The 27,161-nt window shown below is 36.6% G+C and overlaps 1 protein-coding gene across 1 annotated transcript in view; it reads right to left on the reverse strand.

The window, feature by feature from the left end:
- Window positions 1-27,161, reverse strand: part of TTN (titin) — a 282,533-nt gene that overhangs the window by 233,285 nt on the left and 22,087 nt on the right. The window contains exons 7-32 of the mRNA XM_054699459.1: window positions 25,533-25,815; window positions 25,024-25,176; window positions 24,230-24,364; window positions 22,441-22,572; window positions 21,051-21,188; window positions 20,326-20,463; window positions 16,066-16,359; window positions 15,840-15,962; window positions 14,212-14,493; window positions 13,902-13,967; window positions 12,493-12,751; window positions 12,226-12,280; window positions 11,894-12,109; window positions 10,085-10,227; window positions 8,567-8,772; window positions 7,854-8,087; window positions 7,507-7,745; window positions 6,261-6,532; window positions 5,956-6,120; window positions 5,686-5,854; window positions 3,887-5,580; window positions 3,466-3,747; window positions 2,397-2,663; window positions 2,031-2,303; window positions 1,466-1,729; window positions 1,114-1,374 (exon numbers count right to left, since the gene is read on the reverse strand). Of these exons, the coding sequence (XP_054555434.1) occupies window positions 1,114-1,374; window positions 1,466-1,729; window positions 2,031-2,303; window positions 2,397-2,663; window positions 3,466-3,747; window positions 3,887-5,580; window positions 5,686-5,854; window positions 5,956-6,120; window positions 6,261-6,532; window positions 7,507-7,745; window positions 7,854-8,087; window positions 8,567-8,772; window positions 10,085-10,227; window positions 11,894-12,109; window positions 12,226-12,280; window positions 12,493-12,751; window positions 13,902-13,967; window positions 14,212-14,493; window positions 15,840-15,962; window positions 16,066-16,359; window positions 20,326-20,463; window positions 21,051-21,188; window positions 22,441-22,572; window positions 24,230-24,364; window positions 25,024-25,176; window positions 25,533-25,815 (6,743 nt within the window). The remainder of the gene's footprint in view (window positions 1-1,113; window positions 1,375-1,465; window positions 1,730-2,030; window positions 2,304-2,396; window positions 2,664-3,465; window positions 3,748-3,886; window positions 5,581-5,685; window positions 5,855-5,955; window positions 6,121-6,260; window positions 6,533-7,506; window positions 7,746-7,853; window positions 8,088-8,566; window positions 8,773-10,084; window positions 10,228-11,893; window positions 12,110-12,225; window positions 12,281-12,492; window positions 12,752-13,901; window positions 13,968-14,211; window positions 14,494-15,839; window positions 15,963-16,065; window positions 16,360-20,325; window positions 20,464-21,050; window positions 21,189-22,440; window positions 22,573-24,229; window positions 24,365-25,023; window positions 25,177-25,532; window positions 25,816-27,161) is intronic.

Raw genomic sequence — 27,161 nt, forward strand, 5'->3', positions numbered from 1 at the left:
TTCTTTGTTCTAAGTTCCTAGCAGTGTGTGGTCTAAAAAATGTTGTATGAAACCACATGGGAGCTCACACTTTTTTGTTCACACACATTTAAAATATATATAGTTTATATTAAAGGTATCAAAATGCAGGATCTGAAGTTTTGCTTCAGAAGTTTTCTTATGGTCAAATCTCCGAGGGAATCTTATAACAAAAAATAAATCATGAAACTTTCATTCTAAGTAAGACACATAATTTTCCTATGACTTGTTTATATACCAAAAGTCTTTGTGGACCACTCAATTTAATCTCATTGTAATTTCCCAACTCTTTAAATACTTAAATTTTAATAATCCAAACAAATTAATGATGACTTTTAGCTTTTTCTTGGGGAAAAATACTTTATACTTTTGATTCTTCATTTTAAAGCTAGAAATTTCTGTTGAATGAGAATGATCTACTTCATGTCATATGCAAGAGATACACTGAGTTATATTTTGACATTGAATGATATTTTAAAAATATTTATTGATTCAATGTCAAAATATAACTCAATGTATCTCTTGCAAAAATGAAAAAAATGATGTAAGAATTATACAAAATAAAATATTAAAAAAATTTATTGATTCATAAAAATGTATGAAGGGAACAAAAGAAATACAAGTTAAAGAAGCAGAGTAACATAAAAGAAATATATCTTTAGAATAGAAAATTTTAAATAAAACTTAGTTCGATATATTTATTATCTGTCATACACAATATATTGTAATACACAAAGAAGAAAAAGACAATTTCCTGATGCAGGAAGACAAAATGGGGAAAGAAAATCATATGGTAAGAGCCATGAAAGAGGCATGCAAAAAGTGATCTCAAGTTTGGAGCAATAAATCACCTACAGATGGGGAGATTATGGAAGGCTTCAGAGAAGAGGTAGCATTTGAGGTAGGTTTGCCTAGAAGAACATTTAGAATTTAGACTGTTGGGAACAGTGTTGAGGGTACTATTGGCATTGAGAGCCCTATAAGCAGAGACTCGGAAGTTGCAAATGGATGGGAGTTTGGGAGAAAATGGACAATTCCTTAAAGTAAAGCAATTGTCACACAAGAGAACTTTGATCAAATGATAAATGTACCAACCTGCCACAGTTAGTTTTCCAGATGTCATATTTTCTCCAGCATAAAATGTATATTCTCCTTCATCATCTTTCATCATATTTAGAACTATCAACTTATATATTTTTCCATGTGCTTCAATTTTATACTTAGCACTAGGTTTTATTTCTTTGTCTTTAAAATTCCACAAGACATCAATTCCTGGGTGGGACAGCTCAACCTCCAAGACCACATTTTGGGTTTCTGTACAGGTAATATCCTGAAGACCTCTGATAATTTTAATTTCTGGGGGAAAATAAAATAATCACTTGGTTATGATAATACTGGGAAAGTAGGATGCTTTAAATAATGATGACTCGAGTGATAGAATCCTTACTTTCCACAGAGAGATTACAGCTAGTTTCAACTTTGCCAACCATCAACTTGTAAGGTCCTTCATCTGAAGCATAAGTCCGGTTAATCACTAATCTCTGCTTAGTGCCTTTGACAATGGTTTGTACACGATCATCAGGCTTGATTTGTTCATCATTTAAGTACCATTTAACAGAAGCCACATCAGGGACTGAGACCTTACATTCCAGCACAGCCTTGGTACCCTCAATCACATTAACATCCTTTAAAGGGGTAATCACATCAACACCTGCGAAAACACAGACACACAAATAAAAGATTTATGAATTTACTGCATATCCTGATGGAGGTGCACATAACACCTTTGAACTCAGAAGGGAGTACTGTATAAAATCAACATGTACTAAAATACACAGAGGTAAAAAGAGGAGGCTATTGTTAAGAACTGGAAATATTGTGTATTGTAGGATATTGCTTCACTTCTTTAAAAAATACATTCATGAATGTGAATTTTGCTTTAAATGTCTACTCATCACTGTTCCCCACCTCACTTGACAATGTGCACACAAAACTATGAAAATTGCACTCACTGTAGACAGAGATGCGTCCACTGGTTGACAGCCCAAGGGCTGGAAGGGTGAAGGAGTAATTTCCAGCATCCTCCTTAGTCATGTCCTCGATGAGCAGCATGTGTGACTGTTTGTCTATCACAATGTGAACCCTGTCACCTGGCTGTACTTCTTGGCCATCTTTCATCCAGACGCCTTCCACATTTTCTAAGGAGACTTTAACTTCAAGCTGAACAATGTCACCCTCACACACTTTTTGATCACTAAGTCCTTGTAAGATAGCAATGGGACGAGCTGTGAAATATGGGGAGAAAAAAAGTTATGATTATTTTATATCGATAAGCCATAAGGATACTCATTGCAGGCTAACAAGGTGGGAAGACTTACGTTTCATCTTTAGTTGACAGGTTGTCTTTTTCCCATCAACGACAAAGCTGTATTCTCCCTGGTCCTCTTTGGTCACGTCCTTGACAGTGAGGTTCTGACGGCCACGGCGAGACGTGATTGTGTATTTGCCATTGGATTTAAGCTCCACACCATTATGATACCATTTGCCTTCTATATTCTCTGGGGATATAATGCACTCCAGTTCTCCTGAAAATGATTCTGGAACTTCTAAGTCCTGAAGTTCTTTCATAAACTCAACAACCGCACCTGAGGCACAAAATAAAGAGTTAATTTCTCTGGAGTGTTTTGCATGTAGGCTTAGGATAGAGAAAATTCCTTGTACATTTCTTATCTCCCCATACTTGCAGGTATATTTAAGATCTACCTGCTGAAGGACTGAGCAATAAATCTTCAATAAAAGAGAGTTATTTTAATATTTAAACTATTTTGCTCTTAAAGTACAGAAATATATTTTAGTAAAAAATTTTGAAAAATGACATTAACATAATCTTGCTTTTTAAAGATCCCAATTGTTAATATTCTTAATGAGAAAATAAATTCAGAACTTATTTTAGCAATATATACAAACAGGAAAATATATTGTTGCATGCCTAAAACAATGTTATATAGCAATTATATCTTGATTGAAAAAATAATGTTTTTTTCCTAAGAAGTTTATATCTAATTCTCAAATAATTATTTTTATGAAAGAAAACCACATAGCAAATTTTATCACATAAGCAAGGGTGACTTTAAAACTCTAACAGGGGACTCCCTGGTGGTGCAGGGGTTAAAGACACAGCACTATCAAGCAACCATCAGCCATGGCAACATGAATTTGATCCCTGTCCAGGGAGCTAACCCACATATGGCACAGCAGGCCTCTCCTGTCTCGCCCACTGCTCCCCTCAGCAGTGCATTTCAGTAGATCTGCCTCTTCTGCTCTCCACTGTCTCAGGTGAATCCTTTCACCTCCCTGCACCACTGGCCTACACCCCAGTTCTTGCATGCATAAATAAATACATCTTTTTTAAAAACTCTAATAAATAGTGAAATCATTATATTATACCTTCCACAATAAGTTTAGCTGTTGTTTTTACATTTTCATCTTCCACAAGTACACAGGTATAGTCTTCAGCATCAGATGTGTCAATTGTCAGTATGGAGAGGAAGTGAACCTTTCTGTCAGAGTGCATCCTATATTTATCTCCTGTATGAATCTCCATACCATCTTTGTACCATTTCACTTTGACAAATGGTTCTGAAGTTTCACATTCAAAGGTTGCCATGGTGTCTTTTTCCTTAGCAACAACATCTTGTAATTCCTGTGTGAATGTGATCAATTGCTTGGCTACAGGGAAAAGAGAGGGAGAAAGCACTTACATTTAATTAAATTCACAATTTGAATAATGGGAGAAGAAAACAAAAAGAATACACTAATGGATATTTATGGATAGACAAATCCATCCAGCGAGAGAAACTCAAATTACCTTGGACAAGTAAGAAGGCATGGCTCGAAGTTTCCCCAGCTATGTTGATGGCCTTCACCATGATGCTGGCAGAGTCCTCAGCTGTCACATCCCTTATGACCAGTTCACAGACATTGTCTTCAGGCCAGTACCAGTAGACTCGGTCAGAACGTTCAATTTTTACACCATTTTTGTACCATTCACACTCCGGATCTGGTTTTCCCACAACTCTGACCCGGAAGTGTGCGTCAGATCCTTGACCGACTGTTTGGCTTTGGATTCTTTCAAAAATTTTAGGGGCCTCCATGCTAGGACTTAATTCGATTTTATCAGGTTTAAAAGTTGGAATAGTGATTTTGCCTTCCTCAGCAAGGGCTTTCTTCTCTTCTTCAGTTAACTCCTTGGTCCAGTGGAGAAGTTCATCTTTTGTCTTCTTGAGGAGCTCTTCATAGGATTCGTCCTTCTTGCGAGACTTGAGCTCCACAGCTGTGATGGCTTCGTAGTATCCCTCCTCTGTTCTGCGCTTGAATTTACTGCGCAGTTCTTCTGACTCTTCAGACGTTTTTTCATGGGTAATTCTTTCAGCCCTTTTTAACTTCACAATTTCCTTGGTTTCAGTGGTATCAACGGGTCTATCTACTTTTTGTACTTCAAACTGCAGTTTTCCAGATTCATGTATGTGAAACTCGGGCTTTGGTTCAGGTGCTCGTCTGAGGACAGTCCTAAAATCTTCCTTCTGTTCAATCTCAAGTTTCACTTTATGCTCCATCATGCCTTCAGGGTTTTCTGCGGTGACCTTGACTTCACCTGTATCATATGATTTACAGTCCACAATATCTAGATAATGAATGCCATCATAGCGAACTCTGAACCTTTTGCTTTTGCGGATGAGCTGTCCATTGAGGTACCAGTTGACTTTGGGCTGAGGGTAACCTGTCACTCGGCAACGGAATCTGGCAGTCTCCCCTTCAAGTACTCGCACTGGCTCTGGGAACAAGACCATGTCTGGCTTTTGCTTCTCTTTTTGATCAGTTGTTACACCTGTAAGTGCACCTTCATGAGCCATCCTCTCTAATTCTTCAATTCTCTGTAAGCCTTTTCTCCCCTCGGGCAGTTGAGATTCTTCCACAAGACTTTTCTCATCTTTAACAATCAGAGTAGCAGATGTATGGTCTGTTCCATATTTGTTAGTGGCTCTGCAAGTAATGACACCACTGTCTCTGGAATATGCAACTCCATAATCAAGACTGCAATACCCAAATTCATTGATCATACGGAGCCTGTTGGCTGCTTCAAGTGGCTTTCCATCATGGAGCCATTCCACCACCATTGTTGGGTCGCCAATGGGTGTGAGTCTGCATTCAAAGTGAGCAGGCCCAAGGCGCTTGAGTCTTAAGGAAGTGAGTTTTTTCTTGAAAAATGGTTTCTGTTGTTTCTCTTTGTCATAGAGGTCTCCCTCTTCCCATTGCTCTTGACCATATCGCAAATGGAGGGGTTCCAGTTCTGGGGCTGCAATCTCCTTTGCTTTGTATGTTCCTCGTGGGATGACTAATTTTCTCTCTGGTTCAGGTTCTGCAAACTCAACTTCAACATTTACTTTACATCTTGTGGTGTCTCGTCCAGCCTTATTAATAGCAGTTGCAGTATACCAGGCAGAATCTTGGCTGACAGTGGATTCAATTTTAAGGGCAGCTTCTCCCTTGGTTCCTTCAATTCTATAAAAAGTGAATAAAAAACACATCAAATAGACTTAGTTATAGCTTCCATGATTATTGGATTTGTATGAGGAGCTTAGTTTTATTATTTCCAAGCAAACTAACCTGATTTTTGGATATTTATGGGGCACAATGATGTCACTGTTTTTCAACCATACAATGTCAGGGTTGGGGCTACCGATGGCTTTGACTTTCATTTCAAGTCGGGAACCTTCCTTTACACTGACATTTTTCAGTTTTTCCACAAACATTGGCTTTACCTGATGTTCCACAGCTAAAAAATATAGGTCATGATTTAGAGCAAGTAGGACTGAAATACCAGTTTACAACATAAGTGATAAGACAATTTCTTTTTTAATTTTTAAGAATAAATACCTTCCACATTTAAAGTCACGGAAACTGAAGCTTTTCCTGCCCTGTTTTGTGCAACCACAATCCATTCTCCAGAGTCACTGGGTGCGGCAGGGACAATAATCAATGATTGGGTACCATCTTCTTTAATGACTACTTTATGTGTAAAGTCATTGATAACTTGCTGGCCTGTCAAAAGAGAAGTAAATTCATTAAAAAATTAAGTAAAAAACAAAAAAAGTTAAAACAGTTTATTTTTAATTGATGGCACACATATCCTACTCATTATTGTGTTTAAAAGTTTGTTTGCAAAAACTTATCATACTTACCATCATGAAACCAGAAGGTCTCTGGCATAGGTCTACCCACAACTTTTAAATCAAATCTGGCAGTTTGTCCTTCTAAACATTTGAAAGAAGTGGGTTTTAACACAAAGACTGGCTTATACAATCTCTCAAGTTGTGACTCATCAGCATCCTCCAGCCTGCGCCCAGGGGACATCCGTGCAGGGGACATCCGTGCAGGGGACATCCGTGCAGGAGACATCCGTGCAGGGGACATGCGTATAGGAGATCTGCTGACTGAACGTGGAGAGACAGATCTGAAAAAAAAAAATGGAATATTTTCATGAGGCGTAGAGAAAACTAAGCAAAATTAACAACCTCTTTCTATCATGTTCATTAATGTTATTTTAGAATTTATTTCTTGTGCATATTAGAGGTACCTCAAACCCAAAAAACAATACATTGTTATTGTCCACAAAGCTATATTTTATCTTCAGTTTTTGTCAATAATCATTCAACACAGCCAGGAATCCACTCTCTAAATCTTGGAAGTATCCTTAATGCTGTCTTTTCCTCATCACATTAAAGTAGACTTGATTAATCACCAAATCTTAAAAAAAATAATTGAAGTAATATTGCATTATAATATAATGTAAAATTTATGTGTTCATCATTAAGAATCAGTCACCAGACCTTTTAGAGTCAACTACTGAGATATCTCAATAAGTGTTGGTTGGTTAAATAAATCAATGAATAATAAGAATAAAAACCCCTGAATCAATTTGTGCAATAAGAAAAACATACTTCTTTATCAAAAAGGAGGAAAAACATGGAAATTATATTTGAAAAAACAAAAAACTTTAACCCTATCTATACACTGTAGCCAGGCTGGTTAGGGCTGACACCACCATGTATAGGCTGGATAAACTAAGGCAATTTTCACAATACCACAGAAAACACAGAAGAGTTCTCACTTCTAAAATATAATAATAATTCCTAAATTGCAGGATTGATTATAAATTAAGGATTATATATATAACAACAGATATTAAGTAAACCTGTCTGGCCTTCACAATATTTGTATAGCACTGGCAAAATGGTATAATACACTAATGAAAATGCTTTCTCTATCTCACAGAGGGGCAAAAAATAAAAACTCTTGGCAATCCTCTCTACTGCTCATGACAAGTTCCAGTGCTAGCTCAACCTTCAGTGTCTTCATCTCATGCAATAGTTATATATTGGGATATCTGGGTTGATGCTAATCAACCCAAATTATAATGAGTTTTACCTGATTCTGCTCATGGGCTCTGGTATGAAAGTTGGAGCACTGAGTGGAGCAGCAGGCTCCACATACAACTTCCCTGAGCAAATTGCATTTCCTTTCATATTGCTGGCAAAAGCAGTATAGATGCCTTCATCTTCTGGAAGAACAACAGGTATGCGCAGACTGGCTCTGCCATCTTGTAGAAAGTCCATTTGGTATCTCTCTCCATGTTTGATGCGCTTGCCATCTTTGTACCATGCAATCTGCAAAGAATGCCATGCATATGTGGATAAAATTGAGATAAAATACTATGGTATAACCTATTTGTGTTTTATTACAGTATTGAGGTATGATAAATGTTTATATTTTACCTTGGGTAATGGATATCCAGACATCTTGCAATGAAAAGTAACACCCATCCCTTCAAGAATTCTATAATTCTTGACTCTTAAATCAAATCCTGCTTCAACAGCATCAGATTCAGAAATGTCAACTGCCATCTTTTCTTCTCCATCTTCTTCAAGAAGTTCTTCTAATGTAGTCTTTATTATCCTATATTCAATTTCTTTAATAAGTCTTTCTTCAAAAGAAGAAATATGGAATTCCTATGTAGTAAAAAAAAATGAGTTTGTTAAAAAGATGTATCCTGACTATATTTAAGGATGTATATTAATTTCCAGGATAATAATTGATAAATTTTTAACTGTATCAATTTTTAACTGGGAGAAAAATCTAGATGGCTTTTTTTGTTTGCTTGTTTTACAGGCATCTTGTGTCAGTGGTATTTCAGGAGCATGAGTTACATTTGGGATGTTCATCATACAGATGAAGGCATCTTGGCAGTAATGAATGTGGTTGGGCTAATATTTGTCTTTTCCCTATATATGTATAATCTCTGTTTGTAAAGTTATATGTGTAATATGCCATGAAGATTTAGGAGACTTGTCAGCAGCTAACCTGGACCTACTAATAGTACAAACCCTGAACCCATCACTTGAAAGTGAAAATATCAGATAAAGAAGGACATTGTGAGAGGAAATAATAACTTATAAAATGATCACTTAGTCATCATTTTTATACTCACCTGGTCTTCTACATAAGTTCTGACCATTACAGTATCTTTGGCCATTTTCCTCCTAATTAAGGCCTGTTCTTTTTCATACTCTTTTTCATAATCAGAGTAGATAAATCCAGGTGCTATTTCTCCAACTTTAGGTTCTTGCATAAATGTAGTCATTTGTGTCTGATAAAACATTTCTTGCTGGGACTTCATCAGTGACTCATACTCAGCTAGGAGTTAAGACCATAGTTAATTTTTAATTATGAAAAAGCCTCTAGGTAACTGTTCATTCAGGTAAGCCCTATACTAGAGAAAATTGATAACCTAAAATCAGATTTTACAAATCTTACAATCAAAGTACTCCATTAATATTTATTAGACTGAATCTCAAAAGTAAGCTTATGCTAACAAGTCAAATCATTCACTATATAGGAATTATAGGAATAATTTTGTATCAACAGTCTTTTGGGATCTACCCTGGAGGTTTTCCTCATTTGCTCTGTGGCTTTGGCAATTCATTTACCTTCCTAGATCTTGAATGTTTTACCTTTTTATGGGAATAAATATCCTAAGTTTCTCTCAAGGATGTTATGCAGATTTCAGATGATACAGAGCCTGGGGAGGTCCATTGTAAATGTGAACAGCAAAGCACAGAAAATATTCCCCCAAAGATACATTTTGTTTGGTCTGGACACTATTACATTTATTTCAGAGTACTTAAAAATAGAAATTCCTGTTTTCCAGTTTTTATTTAAAATGTTGGAAGTTCTAGGAAGGGATTATGCTAAGTGAATAAGCCAGAAGGAGAAAGATAAATACCAGATGGTGTCACTTTTATGGAGAATACAGAGAAACCAAACAAAGGGTCAAAGACAAACTTTAAAACAGCCCTTGAAAGCTGACCATAGTTCATCCAGAGGGTAAGGGACAGGGGCTGGGTAGGACAGGGAGGGGAGGACAGCACAGTGGTTTATGGTGGAAGACTCTGGGTGCTCTGGTGGTGGGAGACCTATAGTAACTATACCTGAGGGAACTAGACTGTACTGTCAAAACATTAACAAGGATGTAAAAACCATGATACTCCAGGGGGAGCAAAATGTTGGAAGATCTAGCAATACTGAGCTTGGTACACATGTGCCTGGCAATAACATGTTGGCCGTGGGGTGTTACTGCCCCTTGCAGCAAGGTCTGGGCTCTCTAGTTTGCTGCTGTCTTCATTGCATTTACTAATATTAACTGCCTGGATCTGGGAGTCAACTGGATTTAGAATCCTTGCATCTTCAAAAGCATGATATGGCTTGAAATAAATGCACCAAATTGAAACAATTGCTAAAACCTTAGATGGTTAGCACGAGGGTGGCTTTTGAGGCCATGCTGTCTAGACCACCTCCTGTAATAGCTGAAGTCAAGGGAGGGGGGATGGGCACAGAGCCAGTATTCCCTGGATTCTACAACAGGCCTTTCAACAAGCACTTGGTTTTATTACTTCCCCCCCATTTCTGTTCTTATCATGTATATCAGAACACTTAGAGCTGCACTTACCTTCTCCAAGCAAGGAGGCAGAAGCAGAAGTTTCTCCATGCTTATTACGAATAACAATAGTGTATTCTCCAGCATCATCAGGAAAAGTCATAGAAATCACCAGTTTGCATTCACCAGTCTGTTTGTTATAACTCACTTTGTACCTTTATAGATAGGAACAAGCAAAAAAAAAAAAAAATTCAGTCATAAACTACTCTCTTGTGAATAAAATAACCTTTATGTGAATATGGGGGATAAGACACTGAACATAAATGTGACTAAGCTCCACCATGGAATATAAGATTTCTGAAAACTAAGTAAAGTGCATGGACATGAGTAATGAGAACCTAACAAGTTAAAAAATTTCATTTTAAAGCACACTAAGATGCTTTTTAAAATAACTAATAGGAGACAATACAGCTATCGCCCAAGTTTTCAAAGTTCCTGTTATACTACTTAGCATTTATGAAAGACCTACATATGTGCCTGTTTTTCCTAGCAGAAAGAAATTAAAGAGATTTTTGATTTTTATAACAAAAATCTAGAAGTGTTAACACAGTTTAGTTTGTTTGGCAGGCTGCGCATGGCCTGACCTGAGAGCACACTTGCCAGGAGCTATTTTCGACAGTTTGCATATTTGTCATACCTTCCTACTTTTATTATGTGAAGTGTTATTTTAGGTTTTATGTGTTATTTGGTATGATTTGGTATGTTATTTTTTTGCATATGCAAATGATCAAAAGTTTTTCCATATAAATTGATGGTAATTATTCCTTTGCTTTAAGTCATTTCAGTTCATAAAAGATTTCATAGGAACATCCTACTTTTTGATAGTGGAAGAAACCTGTCCTGCTGGAATTGGCTGTAGGGAAATAAGAGGCTTCAGATTTTATTTTATATTTCTTTAATATTTATTTATTTATGCATACAAGAACCGGGGTACAGGCCAGAGGTATGGGAGGTGAGAGGACTCACCAGAGAGAGTGGGGAACAGAACAGGCAGACTGACTGAAGCAAGCAGCGGAAGAGTCAGGAGAGGTCTGCTGCACCATGTGTGTCACCTCCCTGACCGGGGATCGAACTTGTGCTGCAGTGGCTGCAGACAGCTTCATAGGTTGTGTCTTAACCCCTTGTGCCATGGGGGTGGGGGGTTGGAGATGGGGCTTCAGATTTTACGACAGCAAATGAGGAAGTCATTTGAATACATAGGTATTTTGTATTTGATCATTTTCATAATTTGAAGGTCAAATTAATAATCAAAATAATATGTTACTTTGAATATTATAGTATTGACCCTCCAGTACACTGTATTTCTATTTAAGATAATATAAGTACATTTTAAACTAGATTATAAGGTTATTACCCCTTTTTGTAACATCTCAGGAAATTCAAAGCTGAATTTTATATTAATTTCCAGCAAATTTATCAGCATAGATTTTCATGTATAACAAGTTTTGGTCCTCATTATATGATCCTCGTTCTTTTATTTTCAAGTGACTTAGTTATAATGTATTTTTATTGAAAGTTTTGTTTTGTCTCATATCTTTCATAGAAGATTTTGACTCTCTATGAGCTTTTGAAAATCTACATCTTCTCTATTTTAATAGCACTATATATGAATAAATCTAGAATATAAAAAATACCATCCATTCAGTTTTGTCAGTAAGACTGTACAAAAATGTGAGAATACCTCAAAACAAACTATATAGGCTCCAGAATGAAAGAATCTGCATTCGGGGGATGGAGCAGTCAGTAAATTCTATTTCTCTCCAGGCTTCATATACATATCCTGTAAGTCACATAGGACTCATAATTCAACCATCAAAATACCTGTATCCTGTGGTTAGAGGAACTCCGGATTTTTTCCAGTAGATGTGGGGCCTCGGGTTGCCACCAATCTGGCATTCGAACACAACACTAGCACCTTCCACGAGCTTCTGGACCACTGGCTTTGTGATAAAGAAAGGAGCCGCAGGTTCTCCGGGCCCTGCCTGTTCTTCTGTGATGCTAGTATCAGTCATTACCACATCTCTTGACTCGATAAAGCTGAAAAGAGAATTGCCTTCATTTTAGCTTCTGACATGCAATTTACCAATACTAAGGACACTGAAAAAATCAAAACTGTACTAGAATAGCAATGCATTAACAAAAGAATGTCTTACCGTTTTTCTTCTGTGGTAAATTTTTCAGTTGTTTCCTTTTCAAATTCCTCTGACACTAGAAGACAGAAATGTCTCATTTAAGACAGGCATTTAATCTGTTTTGTCAGTGACTTCTGCTAAGTATGTCATAATCTACCTCATAATCTCCCTCCTTTGCTTTTCAACTCTGAAAGGAGCACTATTGTGAGGTAAGCAGAGTGCATATTTTGGGAAGTATTGGAGGGAGAATGATGACAAGAGAGAAAGGCTGTGGAGCGGACCACTCACCCTGCACAGCAAGATAGCAGGATGTGCTCACAGTCCCAGCCTCGTTCACGGCGCTGCAAGTAAATCGCCCGCTGTCCTCCGCAAAGGCTTCGCGAATCATCAGGCGAGCAATTCCACTCTGGAAGGTGATCTGGAAATCGATGGAACTCTCTATTTGGTAGTCTTCTCTGTACCATGTCACTTTTGGGGATGGGTATCCAGAAATGTGACACTCCAAGGTGACAGATTCACCTTCTATGACAGTCACATTTTTTAAACCCTGAAGAAAAAAAGAGAGAAAAGGGATATATTGGCATTTGTGCACCTTCACGCATTATCTCCAAACATTATGACAAATGTGGGGTTTGAACTTGCACATTCTAATTGCCATAAAATGTTTTTGTGCTTTTCAACCAGGACTCTAGAATAATATTAGTAAATAGACTCCCCTAGAAATTGGAATACAGGCACTTCTGCTTTTCAAAGTTCCTGTTATGCCACTTTTTGCTTTTACAAAATACCATCATTAGTACCTGTTTTGCTAGTCGGAAGAAATCTGAAGAGGCTTTACACATTTACAACACAAGTGGGAAAGTGACCCAGTGTCGAGTGCTGCTTCTGTGACAGGCTGTGCTCTGTAGGCAGACCTGAGAGTTTCTGAGACCCGCCTCTAAGCTCCTTCCCAGGACTGCTTCATGCAGCTGGGGGTTATCTTATCACTCCTGCTTTTACAGTATGTCCATGTTATGTTAGCTCCTATGTGCAATCTAATAAGAGTTGGTATATTATTTATTTGACCCTTCAATGCTTCAATGACTTTCCATATAAAGAGTGGTAACTGCTTCTTTGCTTTACAGCATCTCAGCTAATGGAAGTTTCACAGGAATAACATTTTCAGATATGGAAGGGCGCAGAATCCTACACTGAAATAAATGTAAGGTGGTTCAAAGATGTAATGAGGCAATTCTATAACCTCTCTTATTTTCATCTTCAAATCCCAAAGAAGCTTGAAGGTTCAGCTGCAAACACTGGCTTTTCAACAAAGCTCTCCCAATTGGAAGAAATTCATTCTTCCTCTGGATGCTTCCTCTGTTGGGGTGCTTATGACTTTCTATATTTTACTATGCTTGTCAATGTACATTTTCTCTGATTATAAGGCCAAGATTTCAGAGGGTTGTATCAGTCTAACTCTATTTATGGCTCTCCCAATGATGCCTTACCGTAATAGAAACTCATTCACTCTGTTGAATACATGACAGATGGTTGCCCAAAGAATATCCCTTTTTCTTACCAAATAGTGGATGGTCTTAAAATTAATATTTGTAAATTCACTGATGCCATTTTCCAGTTTGTGCAACTGATCTGTGCATGTATTAAAATTATTTGACCACATATGCATAAAGACCAACATAACCAACTTCTTTACTCACCGAGACTAAAGTTGGCGGAGTAACAGGGATTTCAACAGGTGCAGGTACTCTCGCTGTTTCTGTTACCTACAAGTTTTAAAGATGATGTTACGAAACACCCATGAAATTAGGGGGATTCTAGCAATTACAAAATTATACAAATAATTTGAGAAAAAGAACTGTGACCCATATCATGCTCAATAAAAGTAAATGTGAGCAAGGTAAGGAGAAAGGCGAGATGCCTGGCTTACTCCATTTGCACTACAAACTAATTGCTGGGCCTTGCTCCATAGGAGTGGGTCAGGAAACAGTACTCAATCCAGTGACCCACCTTGGCTTCCCGGCCGTGCAACACTTCAAAGCGTTCTTCACGGATTGTGCTGCCAGCGATGCTCACCCCCACTTCCTTTTTCACTTCAATGCCAGCCTGACTCTTGTAAGTCTCTGGTATGTCAGCAAAGGGGAACTGGGGTGATGGGGTGAGCTCTGCTCTCATTCTACTCTCGCCAGGCTTCACAGTGGGTGCCTTCACAGATTTGGTGATCTTCTGAGCAGAAGTTGTGGTTGACAACTCTTTCTGTAATGTAGCAATAGCGCTACCAGCTATGGATGCCTAAATAGAATGGAGTCAGATAATAAAGTTATTTGACTGTCATCCAAATTGTCACTCAGAGGTTCTTTGCCACTTAGCATTCCTATGGTGAGTCTCAGTCTATTTTCTATATGGCTCATTTTTTAATGTTCTCATTTTCATTCTTACAGTTCATGAAAAGTCAATTAGAGATAAGCCACTTGTTAAAACTCATGGTCATTCCTGCCAGTTTGTAAAACATATTTGAATATTTCTTTCTTAGGGAGTTGTATTAAGAGTTCTTCATTTTACATTCTTATTGTAAAGAGACTGAGGTTCTTATAAAGCTCAGTCATAAATTTTCACTTTATCCCCGTGAAAGCTGTATTTGAAATTCAAAATCAATAAATTATTAAAAATACTCAGTATATTCCTAAGAACTAGTTGAAAACAACATACTTAGTTTTCAGTCACAATCTGTGTGAAAAGTGAAAATGGAGACATTCAGAAGAATATTTTAAAGTCTTCCTTATTGTTTAATTCTGTTGTTGTCTATGGTGATTTGGTTTTAACAGTAACTTGGGCCCATCCCAAATATATGAAATTGGAGCTTTTATATATGTTAAATATAGTAATTTTATATTTATAATTAATATTTAATTATAAGCTCATAATTATAGTTAAAGTATAAGTATGCATTATAATTATAAGATATAAATTATAAATTCATACTTAACAATGAGTATTAACTTATTAAATATTTTAAATGTAAAATATTAAAAGTACCCTGAAATTCTTTGAAGGCATGCAATGTTTGTATTGCATCTTGGATGTGCATAATAAAAACAATAGTGACTAATATGGAGGGTTATTATGTGGTGTGAACTTGGTGAGGTTTTTATACATATTAACTGGCTCCTGATGGCAGAATAATAAGGAGTGTAGCTGAGATATTAGCTTAGGGCTGTTTGATTCCAAATTCAACCCAGTCACTACACAGTACTACCTGTCCATCTTGCTACTTTGAGTATATGAATATGAGCTTTCAATGTCTGTCTATACTACTGATACACAGTCTAAGTTACACTAATCTTATAGCAAGAGGAAAATGAAACTGTATAATATACCACACACTACAAAATATGAAACAGGAGACGGGTGGACAGGTGTCTGTCTACTCAGAGGAGTAAGACCTTGTATACTTAAGTCTCACCCTGTGGGGCAAGTTTTAAAAACTGAGCTTTAGGAAATTCTGAGTCCACCATGAATGTAAACAGACATAACCAAAAAGAGGCTCACACAGGCCTACATCAGATACTCTCCATCATGCACTAGATACTTATTTCCTTTGAGCTAGACATTTCTTTGTTATGTTTTAAACTTCTTACCTCGTATCCAGTTTCTGTCTTAGGAACAGAAATTTTTGAAACAGTAAAATGAGGGCTTGCTGTGCGGGGGCGTTTATCCACATGGACTAATCTTTCAGTTGTTAGATCTGTAGTAGTTTTGATCTGTGTTGAAATGAAACTCAGTGAGACCACTACTCACCAGGTGACCACAATGATAAGCTTGCTTTTCCATGGAATTGATGAAAAATCAGGGGTACAGACTCACCTGTGATGATATATGCATTCCCATTTGATCAGTAGTAGTGATATGAGTCTCAGAAGGAGCCTGGATCACTCCAGGCTTGACTGCTTTAGGGACAACGTGTGGTTCTGAGGCTGGACGCTGGGGATGCTCAGCTACCTTTGTGGCAGAAACCTGCTCCTTGTAGCCATACTCCAAAGTGGTCTGCTGAGCGTAGGATTCTTCCAGATGCCCGGGCACTCTGGGCTCTCTGATACGGGCCTGGTCTACTGCAGCAACAACTGTTGCTACAGCTTCTGCCTTTTTCCCAGCGCCCACCTGGAAATAAGGTTTCCAGAATTAATGCATTGTAATATCAAAGTTAGGTTGGGACAAGAACAGGAAATGCCTAAAGGCTTGACAGAGATGGCTTGTTGAAAAACTATGTTACTCCTGAAATGTAACATAGAAATGCATTTGGGAACATAATATTTCATAATTATTGCAATGTATAGACATCTATCTAGATACAACTTATAAATGCCCTCTTAATTAGACTAGAAATTAAATCACATAGCACAACAAAGGACAATACAATATGTATATTAAGTAGTAAAGATATTTTGAGTTTTTCTAGTATTTTATCTAAAATAGATGTTTAGAATTTTAGTGCTAGTTATCTTCATTCATTATTTTTTATTATTTTTTTCTGGTGTCGATGCAGTGACAACAATGACAAAAATATACTCAAGTACTGTTATAGACCCAAACAGAAAAATCAGGTGCTATAGAGTTGTTCATTTTCATGCAAATGTGACATACCTTGAAAACTTATGAGTACACAGTGAGCATATTAATGTACTTATGATTCCCTAGGGATAACAACTTTTTAACCTGGGCCTCCCTGGTGGCACAAGGGTTAAAGTCTCAGTACCACCAAGCTATCACCAGCCACTGCAGCCTGAGTTTGAGTCCCCAAGACAGGGAGCTGACCCACATGGCACAGCAGACCTCTCCTGTCTCGCCCACTGCTCCCTTTAGCAGTGTATTTCAGTAGATCTGCCTGTTCGGCTCCCCACTCTGTCTCTGGTGAATCCTCTCACCCCCCTGCACTTCTGAACTAGACCGCAGTTCATGTATGCATAAATAAATAAATCTTTAAAAAAGAACTTTTGAACCTACTAGAAAATCTTTCTTAAATCACATGAAGATATTGTGATTAAAATGAAAGTGTTATCATATTTGAATTTAAGAGAACAACCTTTCACAGTGATGTTCAATTAATTTACTGAAAGACAATGTGAAGAAAACAGAAATGTTGTTTTCTCATTTTTTTATGAAACTGGTTAGTATAAGAAACAGTTTGCAAAAGAATTTCTCTTTTAAAGAAAGAAAAACTAGTTATGTGGTTTACCTGTTATGATTCTATGCAGTATTTAGAAACAGCATATCGTAAAAATCATATACCATATCCATCAGTGCTCTTTAAAAGTAATGCCAGAATATTATACTAATGTTCAGTTTTCTCCTCTGCTGCTGTAAACTGAATCTAGACTGCATCTGAAATGTTTTTCAAGTTTGCTACCTGTATGTCTTTAAAAATTATTCTCTGAACCATTTAAGATACAACTGAGGTTTTTTGCTCTTAGTGATCATGATTTTGTCCAGCTCTTGCTTCTAAGAAGCCACAAACAATCTAATTTCTCTTGAAGGAATGCACAGGCCATCTTCACTTCAGATTCCATCTTAGAAAAAAACTAAAATATATGTGAGGCTTAGGTGGATTAAGTTTGTGCATAGGTCTAATTAGGCCTAGTTAATTTTAACTTTATAGATATCTTAAAATGTAAACAACTTCAACAGAAAACATAAATATATATAATTGCATAGAATGATTGCATGTGTATTATATGTTATTTGGCTCATCAAACTAATTTATGAGGCAGGCAGGTTGAGTTTTAGTTTTATTCATGTAAACAATGAGAAAATTTAGGATAAAAAAATTATCATTTGCCCACTAAAATATACAAATCTTCTTTTTAATTTAAAGCCTGTGTAAAAAAAAGAATTTTAATTATGGCAGAATATATTAAATTGGGGGAACATTTATATATGTTTCCTTCAGTTAATGTGTATTAAATCCACATACACATGTTGTTTGCTGGATTACTAGAAATGAGCACTCTGCTGGTAGCTGCTTTTATTTTTGTGGACTCCAACATCCCTCTTATTTTTGGAACGTAGATAATCAGAAAGAATTGAATTGGGAGACCTCCCAACTCGTAGCAGTAAAATGCTGAGAATTAATAACATTTTTGTGTGTTATGGCACACAAAATAATAGTGTTATTTAATTGTACTTTTCACAACTGGAAATGCTGTTTCACTGAAACAACTAGACTGAATCTAATCATCTTGAATGTTTTCTGGATCAGTTAAGCAACTAAATGGAACACTAGGAGCACAATGACTTGTGATAGATGATAAGTTATGAGAGATGATGATCAAATGGGATGAAACAATGCTTTCACCTCCACAGCATCAGTTTGTTTTCATCCCCTCACAGAAAAGATGTATTTGTTCTTCCTTAGTAAATCTTTAGTCCTTGATAGTGTGGCTAGCTTAGTAAATTTTGCCATAGTAACCATTACTTTGAGTGTAGACACTTTCTCAGCTTAACAACAAAAATATAACAGTCAAATGTATGTGATTCAGAACAAATATAAATTTAAAAATAATCATGCAGAAATTATGTTACATATCAGAATTTGTGTCATCAATGAGACTTCTGAAAGGCTGATATACCATTCGACATCAGACTTGGGAAAATATTAGAAAGTTGATCTTAAATCATGTTTTGAAAAAGATATATATATATATACACACACACACATATATATGTATATATAAACATTGGGGGAAATATAGACTGATCTTAGCTATCGAGTTAAAGAAATTGAAAAGTTTTAATTGCCAATTCCCAAACACTGTATTAGCAATAAAGAATAAATTAGGTAAATAGCTCACTTGGGGTAAATGACAGAATCATAGGAAATAAGTTAATTCATGGAAATTTCAGAGCTACAAATACATGCTATCACCTTTTCATGGCTTGTGTGTATTTATTATGGCTAATTTCTTCTCTAGATTTTAGTATTACACCTTTTCTAGCTTTAGTGGGAACTACCTTGGCAGGCACTACAATTTTCTCAGCTTCTTTTCTCATCTCATATTTACAAAGGAGAAAAACATAAAGTTTCACATGAAGAGACTTATGGTTAATTTCCTGAGATAAATCCATATTCTACAACATAATATCCTGAATTTATGACTCCTTCAAAACATACATCTTCTTGACAGTAAGTCATTATTTACTTATACATTATTTTTATGTTCATGGAGTATCTTAAAATTAGCCTACAATTTTAATTCAATTCAATTTCAATCATCAACTGTTAGAGAACTTCTAGATAGTAAAACATGGAAATAGTGAGGTAATCAGTAGTAAGAGGAAGATGTTATAAATTAACAATAATAAATAGTTGGATTTTTTATTTTTTAATTGTTTATCTTAGATTAACAGTGTCTCATACATAAGACGTTCTGAAATTTAATATCAATATAATAGGGGATTTTACCGAGATTCAGCATTAATGTATTATTATAGGGGATTTCACACTTGGAATAGCAATAGTCACCTTTCCATGAGTAACTTGGAATTGTTCTTGTCTAGTACCCATTCCTTCTCTAGTTCTCAGTATTGTTTCTTGTTCTTTGGCCTTAGAAGTAGCCATTGCTATTGTAGACAAGGCAATTTTCTCAGCTTCCTTTCTCATCTGATTATTACAGTAAAGTCAGTTTAAATTGTGCAGGGTATCAGACATATGTGGTATTACCCTTCCCTCTGCTTAATGGGGATGCAAGTAAAATTATTCAGGGGTAACTACATGAAAGAAGCCAACTTTTACTGAGCAATATTTCCATCCACTGACTGGGTATCACAAAACTTAGGAATATTAATTATAAAAAAATCTCTGGATGATTCCATAATTGCTTTTTAAAAAAATTAGACTAAAAATGCTAATCTTCATGCAAATAATAGTCATGAGCAAAATTAATTACAAATGTTATGGATGAATGAAAATCAAATGTGCAGACAAAATTAATAGTATGCAGTCACACATTTATGTTCTGCTTTTAGTTTGGGATCTAAAAAGGAAAATACAGATTAATCATTTAGACCACATAATAGTTAATGGTTTGCTGGAAATTAGTTTTAAAATGAAGCTCAAATATCTGTATTCACCTTTTCCTGAGTTATTTGAACTTGTTCTCTTTTGGTGGTGATGTCTTCTCGAGTTCTCGATACTAAATCTTGTTCTTTGACTTTGGGTGTGGCCACTATAACTTTGGGTACCACTGTTTTCCTAGTTTCTTTCATTTTCTGGTTATGTAATTAAAAGAAAAAGGCAAGAAAAGGTCATTAAGTTTCATACAGTCTCTAGTAAACGAAACTTAAGTCAATAGTGAGAGAGTAAGGAATTTCTCCCTATTCAAGAATATTTTAATCACACAACTATATCATTTGTTGCTCTGATCATCCATACTGTTTCACTGATGAAATGTAAAAATAAATTCAATCTAAAAGAAAAAATATGATTAGCAATAAAAGATAAAGGGTGCATTTCTCCCATACACATTCTTCATCTTATAATCAATGGTAAATTCTAGTAAAGTCATAAACAACTTATAATTTTGCATTTTATCAACTGTCTTGTACACTGTATAGAGAATATTAAAGTGAATGATAATGTATTAGTCACAATCCAAAGAAAGTCCAAAAGTTAGGTATGAAAAGTGGCAGTGAAAGCTAGATAACGTAGGTGGCAAAACATTCATGTAAGATTCCAACATTTCCTGTGTGAGTTAGAAAAGGTGAAAAAGTGATGATTAAGAGCCATGATGAGAATAGAGGTGACTTGCAAATGAAATGATAGAAAAGTGAACTTCACAGTAGTGTGGAGTCATCACCTTTTCATCAGTTCTGTGCATTTGATCTTGTGTTGTGGCAATTTCTTCTGGAGCCCCCAGGTCTGTTTCTAGTTCTGTGGGCTTTGCAGTGGCAACTACCACTGTGGATACAGCAGTTGTCTCAGCTTCCTGTATTATCTAATGTTCAGAGTAAAATAAAGACTTGAATTTAAAAGGTACAAAAGAAATGGCAAGATAACCCTGCAACATCGAGCAGCATACCGAATACTTAGTGGTGAGAAAGTATCACCTTTTTGCTTTAAGGGTTTTGTGTTGTGTTGAAAACATTTTTTTTTTTCCCTCCTGAGGAATAGATGCCTTTTGCCTCTTATCAGATTGCTCTAAAAACTGAAACTGTCTCATCTTTGAGACATGTTGATACAATAGTGGCATCTGGCAAGTTGTCCAAAAACTACTGTCAGGCTGAGCTTACCAGCCACCAGCATTACAGTACAACAGGGAAGTTAAACCTTTGATTAGGTCAACTAGAGTGTTCAGGCACTCAGACTTCAAAAAGTGGCTCTGACAATTATAAATCAGAGACATACTGCAGGGGAGGAGGAGGGAGAGGGATCAGAGGGAGGGAGGGAGGAGCACAGGGGACTGAAGTGATGGTGCACGGGTGCCTTGGGGAAGGAAACTCTATGGGGACTACACCTGAGGGGGTGGGGGGAAGCAAATATTGTTTAAAAATGAACAATGATGTAAAAAAAGTAATTAATTTTTAAAAAGTGGCTCTGAGCTCAACAAAGAGCTTATAATCCAGAAAGGGGAACATAGGCATAAAAGAATTCAAACTACATGGCTTTTGCTTGATTTCACACATGTGAGAGAAGTGGACTTTGGTGATGTTGAAGTTGTTCTCATGTGACTTTATAGCATAAAGGCAGCAAACGCTTCTAGCTGTCTGAACAATCAGGAATTAGGGTACTTTCTTGAAGAAATACTGGTCTCCCTTGATGTCCAATATTTCCTCACTGTGATAATTAGTTGGAATGTTCATGGCTGATTTTGTTTGTGTGTGTGTGTCCTGCACCTATGTAAAGGCTTTATTAATTTAATTAACTGAGGACTCAGGCTATGCATGAAAATTCTGACTATACCAGTGCTTAACTGTACTAGAGTTTATCTTCCATTTTATTATCCTCTAGAAATGTCATAGATATGTCCCAGGCTAACAGACAATTTCCCCAAAACTGATCTCCTGAGTGGAAAGTTGTGCAATGAGAACAGAATGTCTATCTATTCAATACCAGACACAGAGAAACAACGAAAAGAATATACACACATGAGACCCTCCATTTAGAGGTTTTGGTTCTATGGTATATGCGACTGGCTGGAAGGTGATATTTGTCAATGAACTACAAGGCATTTACAAAACTGAACTTACTGTTTCTTGAATTATTTGTTTTTGTTCTTGTTTTCTAGTAATTTCTCCAGTGATCCTTGTTTCTTGTTCTTTGGCCTTAGCTGCAGAAATTACTACTTTTGGTACAAATGCTTTTTCAGTTTCTTTTCTTATCTGAAATCAATGATAAAAACAAAGCCTTATTGTGACTTGATCATTAATGAAAATAACATAATGTTTATTAAATATTATAAAATAGGAATTTGAAAACAGAAGTAAAATACTTTTACTAGAGCTATCTCTATATAAAATAAATCATCTCATTTTTATGCACATGACCATGCTCTTTATCTGCCTAAGTCTTGAGTTATGCTGCTCAGAGGAAAAAAAGTTCAATTCAGAACTGCTTGCTTTGATTGGGAAAGTAGCAGTCTTCTTTAAAAAGGTTTCTTGTATTTATAAATGGATATGTCAATATTATTCTATATCAGTTCTGTCTTCTGAAGATAATTTTATCTTATTTTTAGTTTTTTAAATTTAATTGTATATATTTTTTACACCATTTTTCATTTTTGCACAACATATGCATTTTCATCTTGGTTATATTCCCCATACAATTCCCAACCCCCTTGTTTTGACCCTAAACCTCCTCCCCTTTTCCCACATCCCCCCCCACCCCCCGTAGTGTGTCTCTGGTTTATAGTTGCTTGTTGATTTTGATTTTCACTTTCTTATAATTAGTCTTTTTCCTGGTCCCTTATATAGGTTTTCTAAATTCCTGCTATGAGTAAGACCATCCGGTATTTTTCTTTTTCTTTCTGGCTTATTTCGCTGAGCATGATCCCTTCCAGATCCATCCATGTTGCTGCAAATTGCATGAGTTTATCTTTTTTGATTGCTGAGTAATACTCCATGGTGTATATGTACCACATCTTCTGAAGATAATTTTAGAGCATAGGATATTAAAATGGATGATCTTAGAAGTAATATTTTCTTACTCTTTAATTTTATATATGAGAAATCAAGTATGGATAATTCACCACCTGCATTTGTACAATCATTTTGCTTTGAAAACTTCCCTAAATGTTGTGATCGTTTGCAATACCAAGTTACTTTTCTAAAATTGAGACATTATAGGGGAAAACTTTCGTACATTAGCCAGGCAACGTATTTTCTAATTTTTTAATCCCTTGAGAGATGCAGTATTTAAGCCTGGTTGCCTAAGTTGAGAACTTGTGCGCAGTTCTCCCCATTTACCTCTTTGCTATTCTCAGGCATCATCACTGACATTCAGAATCTCAGGGCTGGAAGATACTTGAAAGTTCATTTCCTCAAACCACCCAGTTGACAATTGGCTCCAAGGTCAACAACCCTACCAGTTGTTTCATAGAACTTGTCCCTGTCTCCTTTCCTCTTTACTTTTTCTGATTTGACACATGAAGGCCAGTCTGTCCATTCCATTTCAGATCTGTCCTTAAGCCATTTTCAAAGCAATGTGTGTTCAGTGTTCTTTTCCATTTTCCCTGCTTCTACCTAAACCTCTACTTCTCCCTCATGGCTTCATATTTAGACAGTGATGCAACAGATCAGTACGGATGAGACCCTCTTTCTACTCTTGGTTTGTGTTCACAGAGTTCCCTCCTTACAAGAAAAGCTTCATGTAACTCTAAGGGACTCTGTGTCTAGTACTCCCGAATACACAGATGCAAAGGGATTTTTATTAGTGTGATAACAACCATGCTGTCCAGGAAATAGCACCCTTCACAGTAAACATTATCTGTGTTGACACAGATAATAACAACAATAATTTCACATCAAAAACTATTTTCACCTGTTCATGAGTTACGTGCATCTGCTCTTGTTTTGTCGTAATTACTTCTCTGGTTCTTGATTTTAATTCTTGTTCCTTGGTTTTATCGGCGGCCACTACTACCTTAGTTACAGTCTTCTCTGCCTCCTTTCTCATCTGATTTTCATAAGGGAAAAGAAGGAAACAGTTTAATGCACCTCATCTAAAAAGTTGAAATAATAAATCAAGATAAAGACATAAATGTCACACAAGAGAGGATAAGGAGGAAAGCTAGAGTGATTTTAAACTGTAACAGAAAATCTATTCAAATATGAGGTGGGAAATTATCCTAGATTTATAACACTTCTCAGCCATGAATCAAGTGTCACATTTGTTTTGAGGAAAGTAAAAGCAAAGGTCTTTTGGGGGAGCTTAGAGAAAAGAAATATCTGCTCTGAAATAACAGTCGCCATGCCTGGCTGTTGGAGCAACTGAGCTTTGGCTTTGAGCTGGGGCTGCAGGGCATCGAAGTGGCACACACCTCCTGTTTAGCCAAATTCCCCAGCCACCCCTTTCCTGTCCCAGCCCAGGAGCAGCCTGATATTTTGAATACCTGTTCTGCCTCATTTCTGACAGTTAACTGTTGCCTGCCTACCTGCCTGACATAGAATAGGTACTTAGGTGCTTCTTTCTTGAAAGCCTTTGGCATCTATGCCAGAACAATCTCCAAGTCTGGACTATGTTGGGCTCAGTTTTGGCCTCAATATGTGTCTGAGTCTTGGTTCACCAGGGGTGAACATACAGCACATACAGCTCAGTGGGGCGCCTCGGCCTACCTGTTCCCGAGCAGGTTGCACGTGCGTAGCAGTCGTGGTTGTCCTCTGAGCAGTCTGCTCTACAGCGCTGATAGCTGGCTCTCTCACTCTGGCCATATCAACTGCGGCAACCACAGTCGCAACAGCTGCGCTCTTGTCAGTTTCTTGTTTCACCTGGATTAGAAATGACCACGTATGTCCCATTTGAAAATGACATGCCAGGTTCAAAATATAACAAACAGCACAATGGAAACTGAGCGATTCAGAGTGAAATATGCATCTGCAGAAGCGTTTATCATTGCCCAGAGACATGGATGTTTCACTGCAATCTTTTATAAAAGCCTCACAGATTACAGTCTTTGTCCTAATTAAGGATGCTTTTACAAATTGGGAGCCAAATCTGGCCCTCAGTGTCTGTTATAACCTTAATTTTTATGCATTTTCTCTCCAACCTACACAGACTGGATTTCATGGTAGGGTTCTGGCCAGAGAAATCAGAATTCGAAAAGAAGAAAGCAAAGATTAAGTACCTCTGTGGCCCCTGCTGCGAAAGTCGCACTGGCTGCAGCTCCACTGATGGTCACTTGCTCCTGGAGCCCGTATCTCCCCTCCCATCTCTCTTCTGTCCTGATATGAGTAGAACTTTTCATCATGGTTTCTCTCATTTCAGCCTCAGATGAAGCCACATAGCCTTCTTGCTTCCAAGGGGGAGGCACTTCTGGGCCTGTGGCTGTCTGAGTCTTGTGCACGAGTGATGGAGACTTAACAGATCTAAGGGGCGAAGTGGAGAACCTCCCCGCTGGAGACACAGATCTGAAAACCAAATGGCAGAGGTCAAGAATACCAGCAGGTGGTACTCCACTCTCGTGGTGGGGTTTGAATAATGGAAGGAAAATGGAAGTGTTTAATTTGAAGCATAGTTTTAAAATGTAGGCCTCAATTATCTATTCAGAGGGCAATTAATATACTTGAAAGTAATTTGTTTTAAATCTCTGCAAGCCTTATTTGCATCTGCTACAACTCTGTAAGAGAATCTGACTTAATTCTAAGCTACAAAATTTTGTGACATGACCCACTTTCTCATGTTAAAAAAAAATCAAGACAGCAAACCTTGCTTTCTTAAAAGAATAAGTGATTATAAGTCAGTTTCTCTGTACCCAGTTCTGCATGGTAAAGGGATGTCAGATAGATGTTGAACTAAGAAAGATATCTATAATTAAAATGCTTGGGCAACTCTATACTAACCAAATATATATATATAAATTTGCAGGACACTACTGCCTTCATTATGCCAATATGCCTTGTGAATATCTAAGCTAGTAAGAAGCTTTCTTGTCATGCTTTTTACAAAACTTTTTGGGTATAGGATGTGCAATGCACTTTGAAAACTTGTTCTCATCAAGGTGTGGTGGACTGTTTTTTTGAGTATTCTCTGTATTTGTTTATCCAAATCTACATTGTGTTGTGTTATGGAATTTTTAAAAATATCCTTAGTTACTATTGCAACTGGTTAATTTGAAATCTAAGGATTCTACAGTTTTTGATTAACTGATAAAAAGGCCTCTTCCAAAATAATTTTCATTGCATTTTATGTATGTCCAAAGTTTTGAGCTTCAGTTGGAGAATCTGAATGCTAAGTCCTGGAATTTGTAGCCAAAAATAGACAATGCCTGATCTATAGCAATAATTCTAGTCATTGGTCTACTATTTTAAGACAAACTTGATAATTAATTAAATGCTTAACCAAAAGATTTATTACATTTTCCCCTCTAGGTGGCAGTGTTGCCCTTATCATTGCATTTTACTGCATCTGGGAAATTGTTTATAAATGTTTTTGGCACTACATGGAATATTTAATTTATACTGATCATAAAGGAAACAACTGTTCTAATTAAAGCTCAAGGTATAGTTGATATCTACTCTAAATTACAGAGTAATTTAACATTACATTAGGACATCAACCGGTTTCATAAAAAAATGCTTAATCATTTTCCTAAAGAAGAGGAACTTTTGGGTGAAAATTAATGTATATTTAAAAATGAAGTTATAATCAAACTAAAGAGGGACCCAACGGAACATTTTATTTTTAACATTATTGCCTTAGAAATATTAACAAAAACAGTTTAAAATAATGTAAGGTCTACACGAATTGAAGAAAA

The sequence above is a fragment of the Talpa occidentalis genome, unplaced genomic scaffold (genome assembly GCF_014898055.3).
Source record: "Talpa occidentalis isolate TD23 unplaced genomic scaffold, MPIMG_talOcc4v2.1 talOcc4.3, whole genome shotgun sequence".
NCBI classification, from domain to species: Eukaryota; Metazoa; Chordata; class Mammalia; order Eulipotyphla; family Talpidae; genus Talpa; species Talpa occidentalis.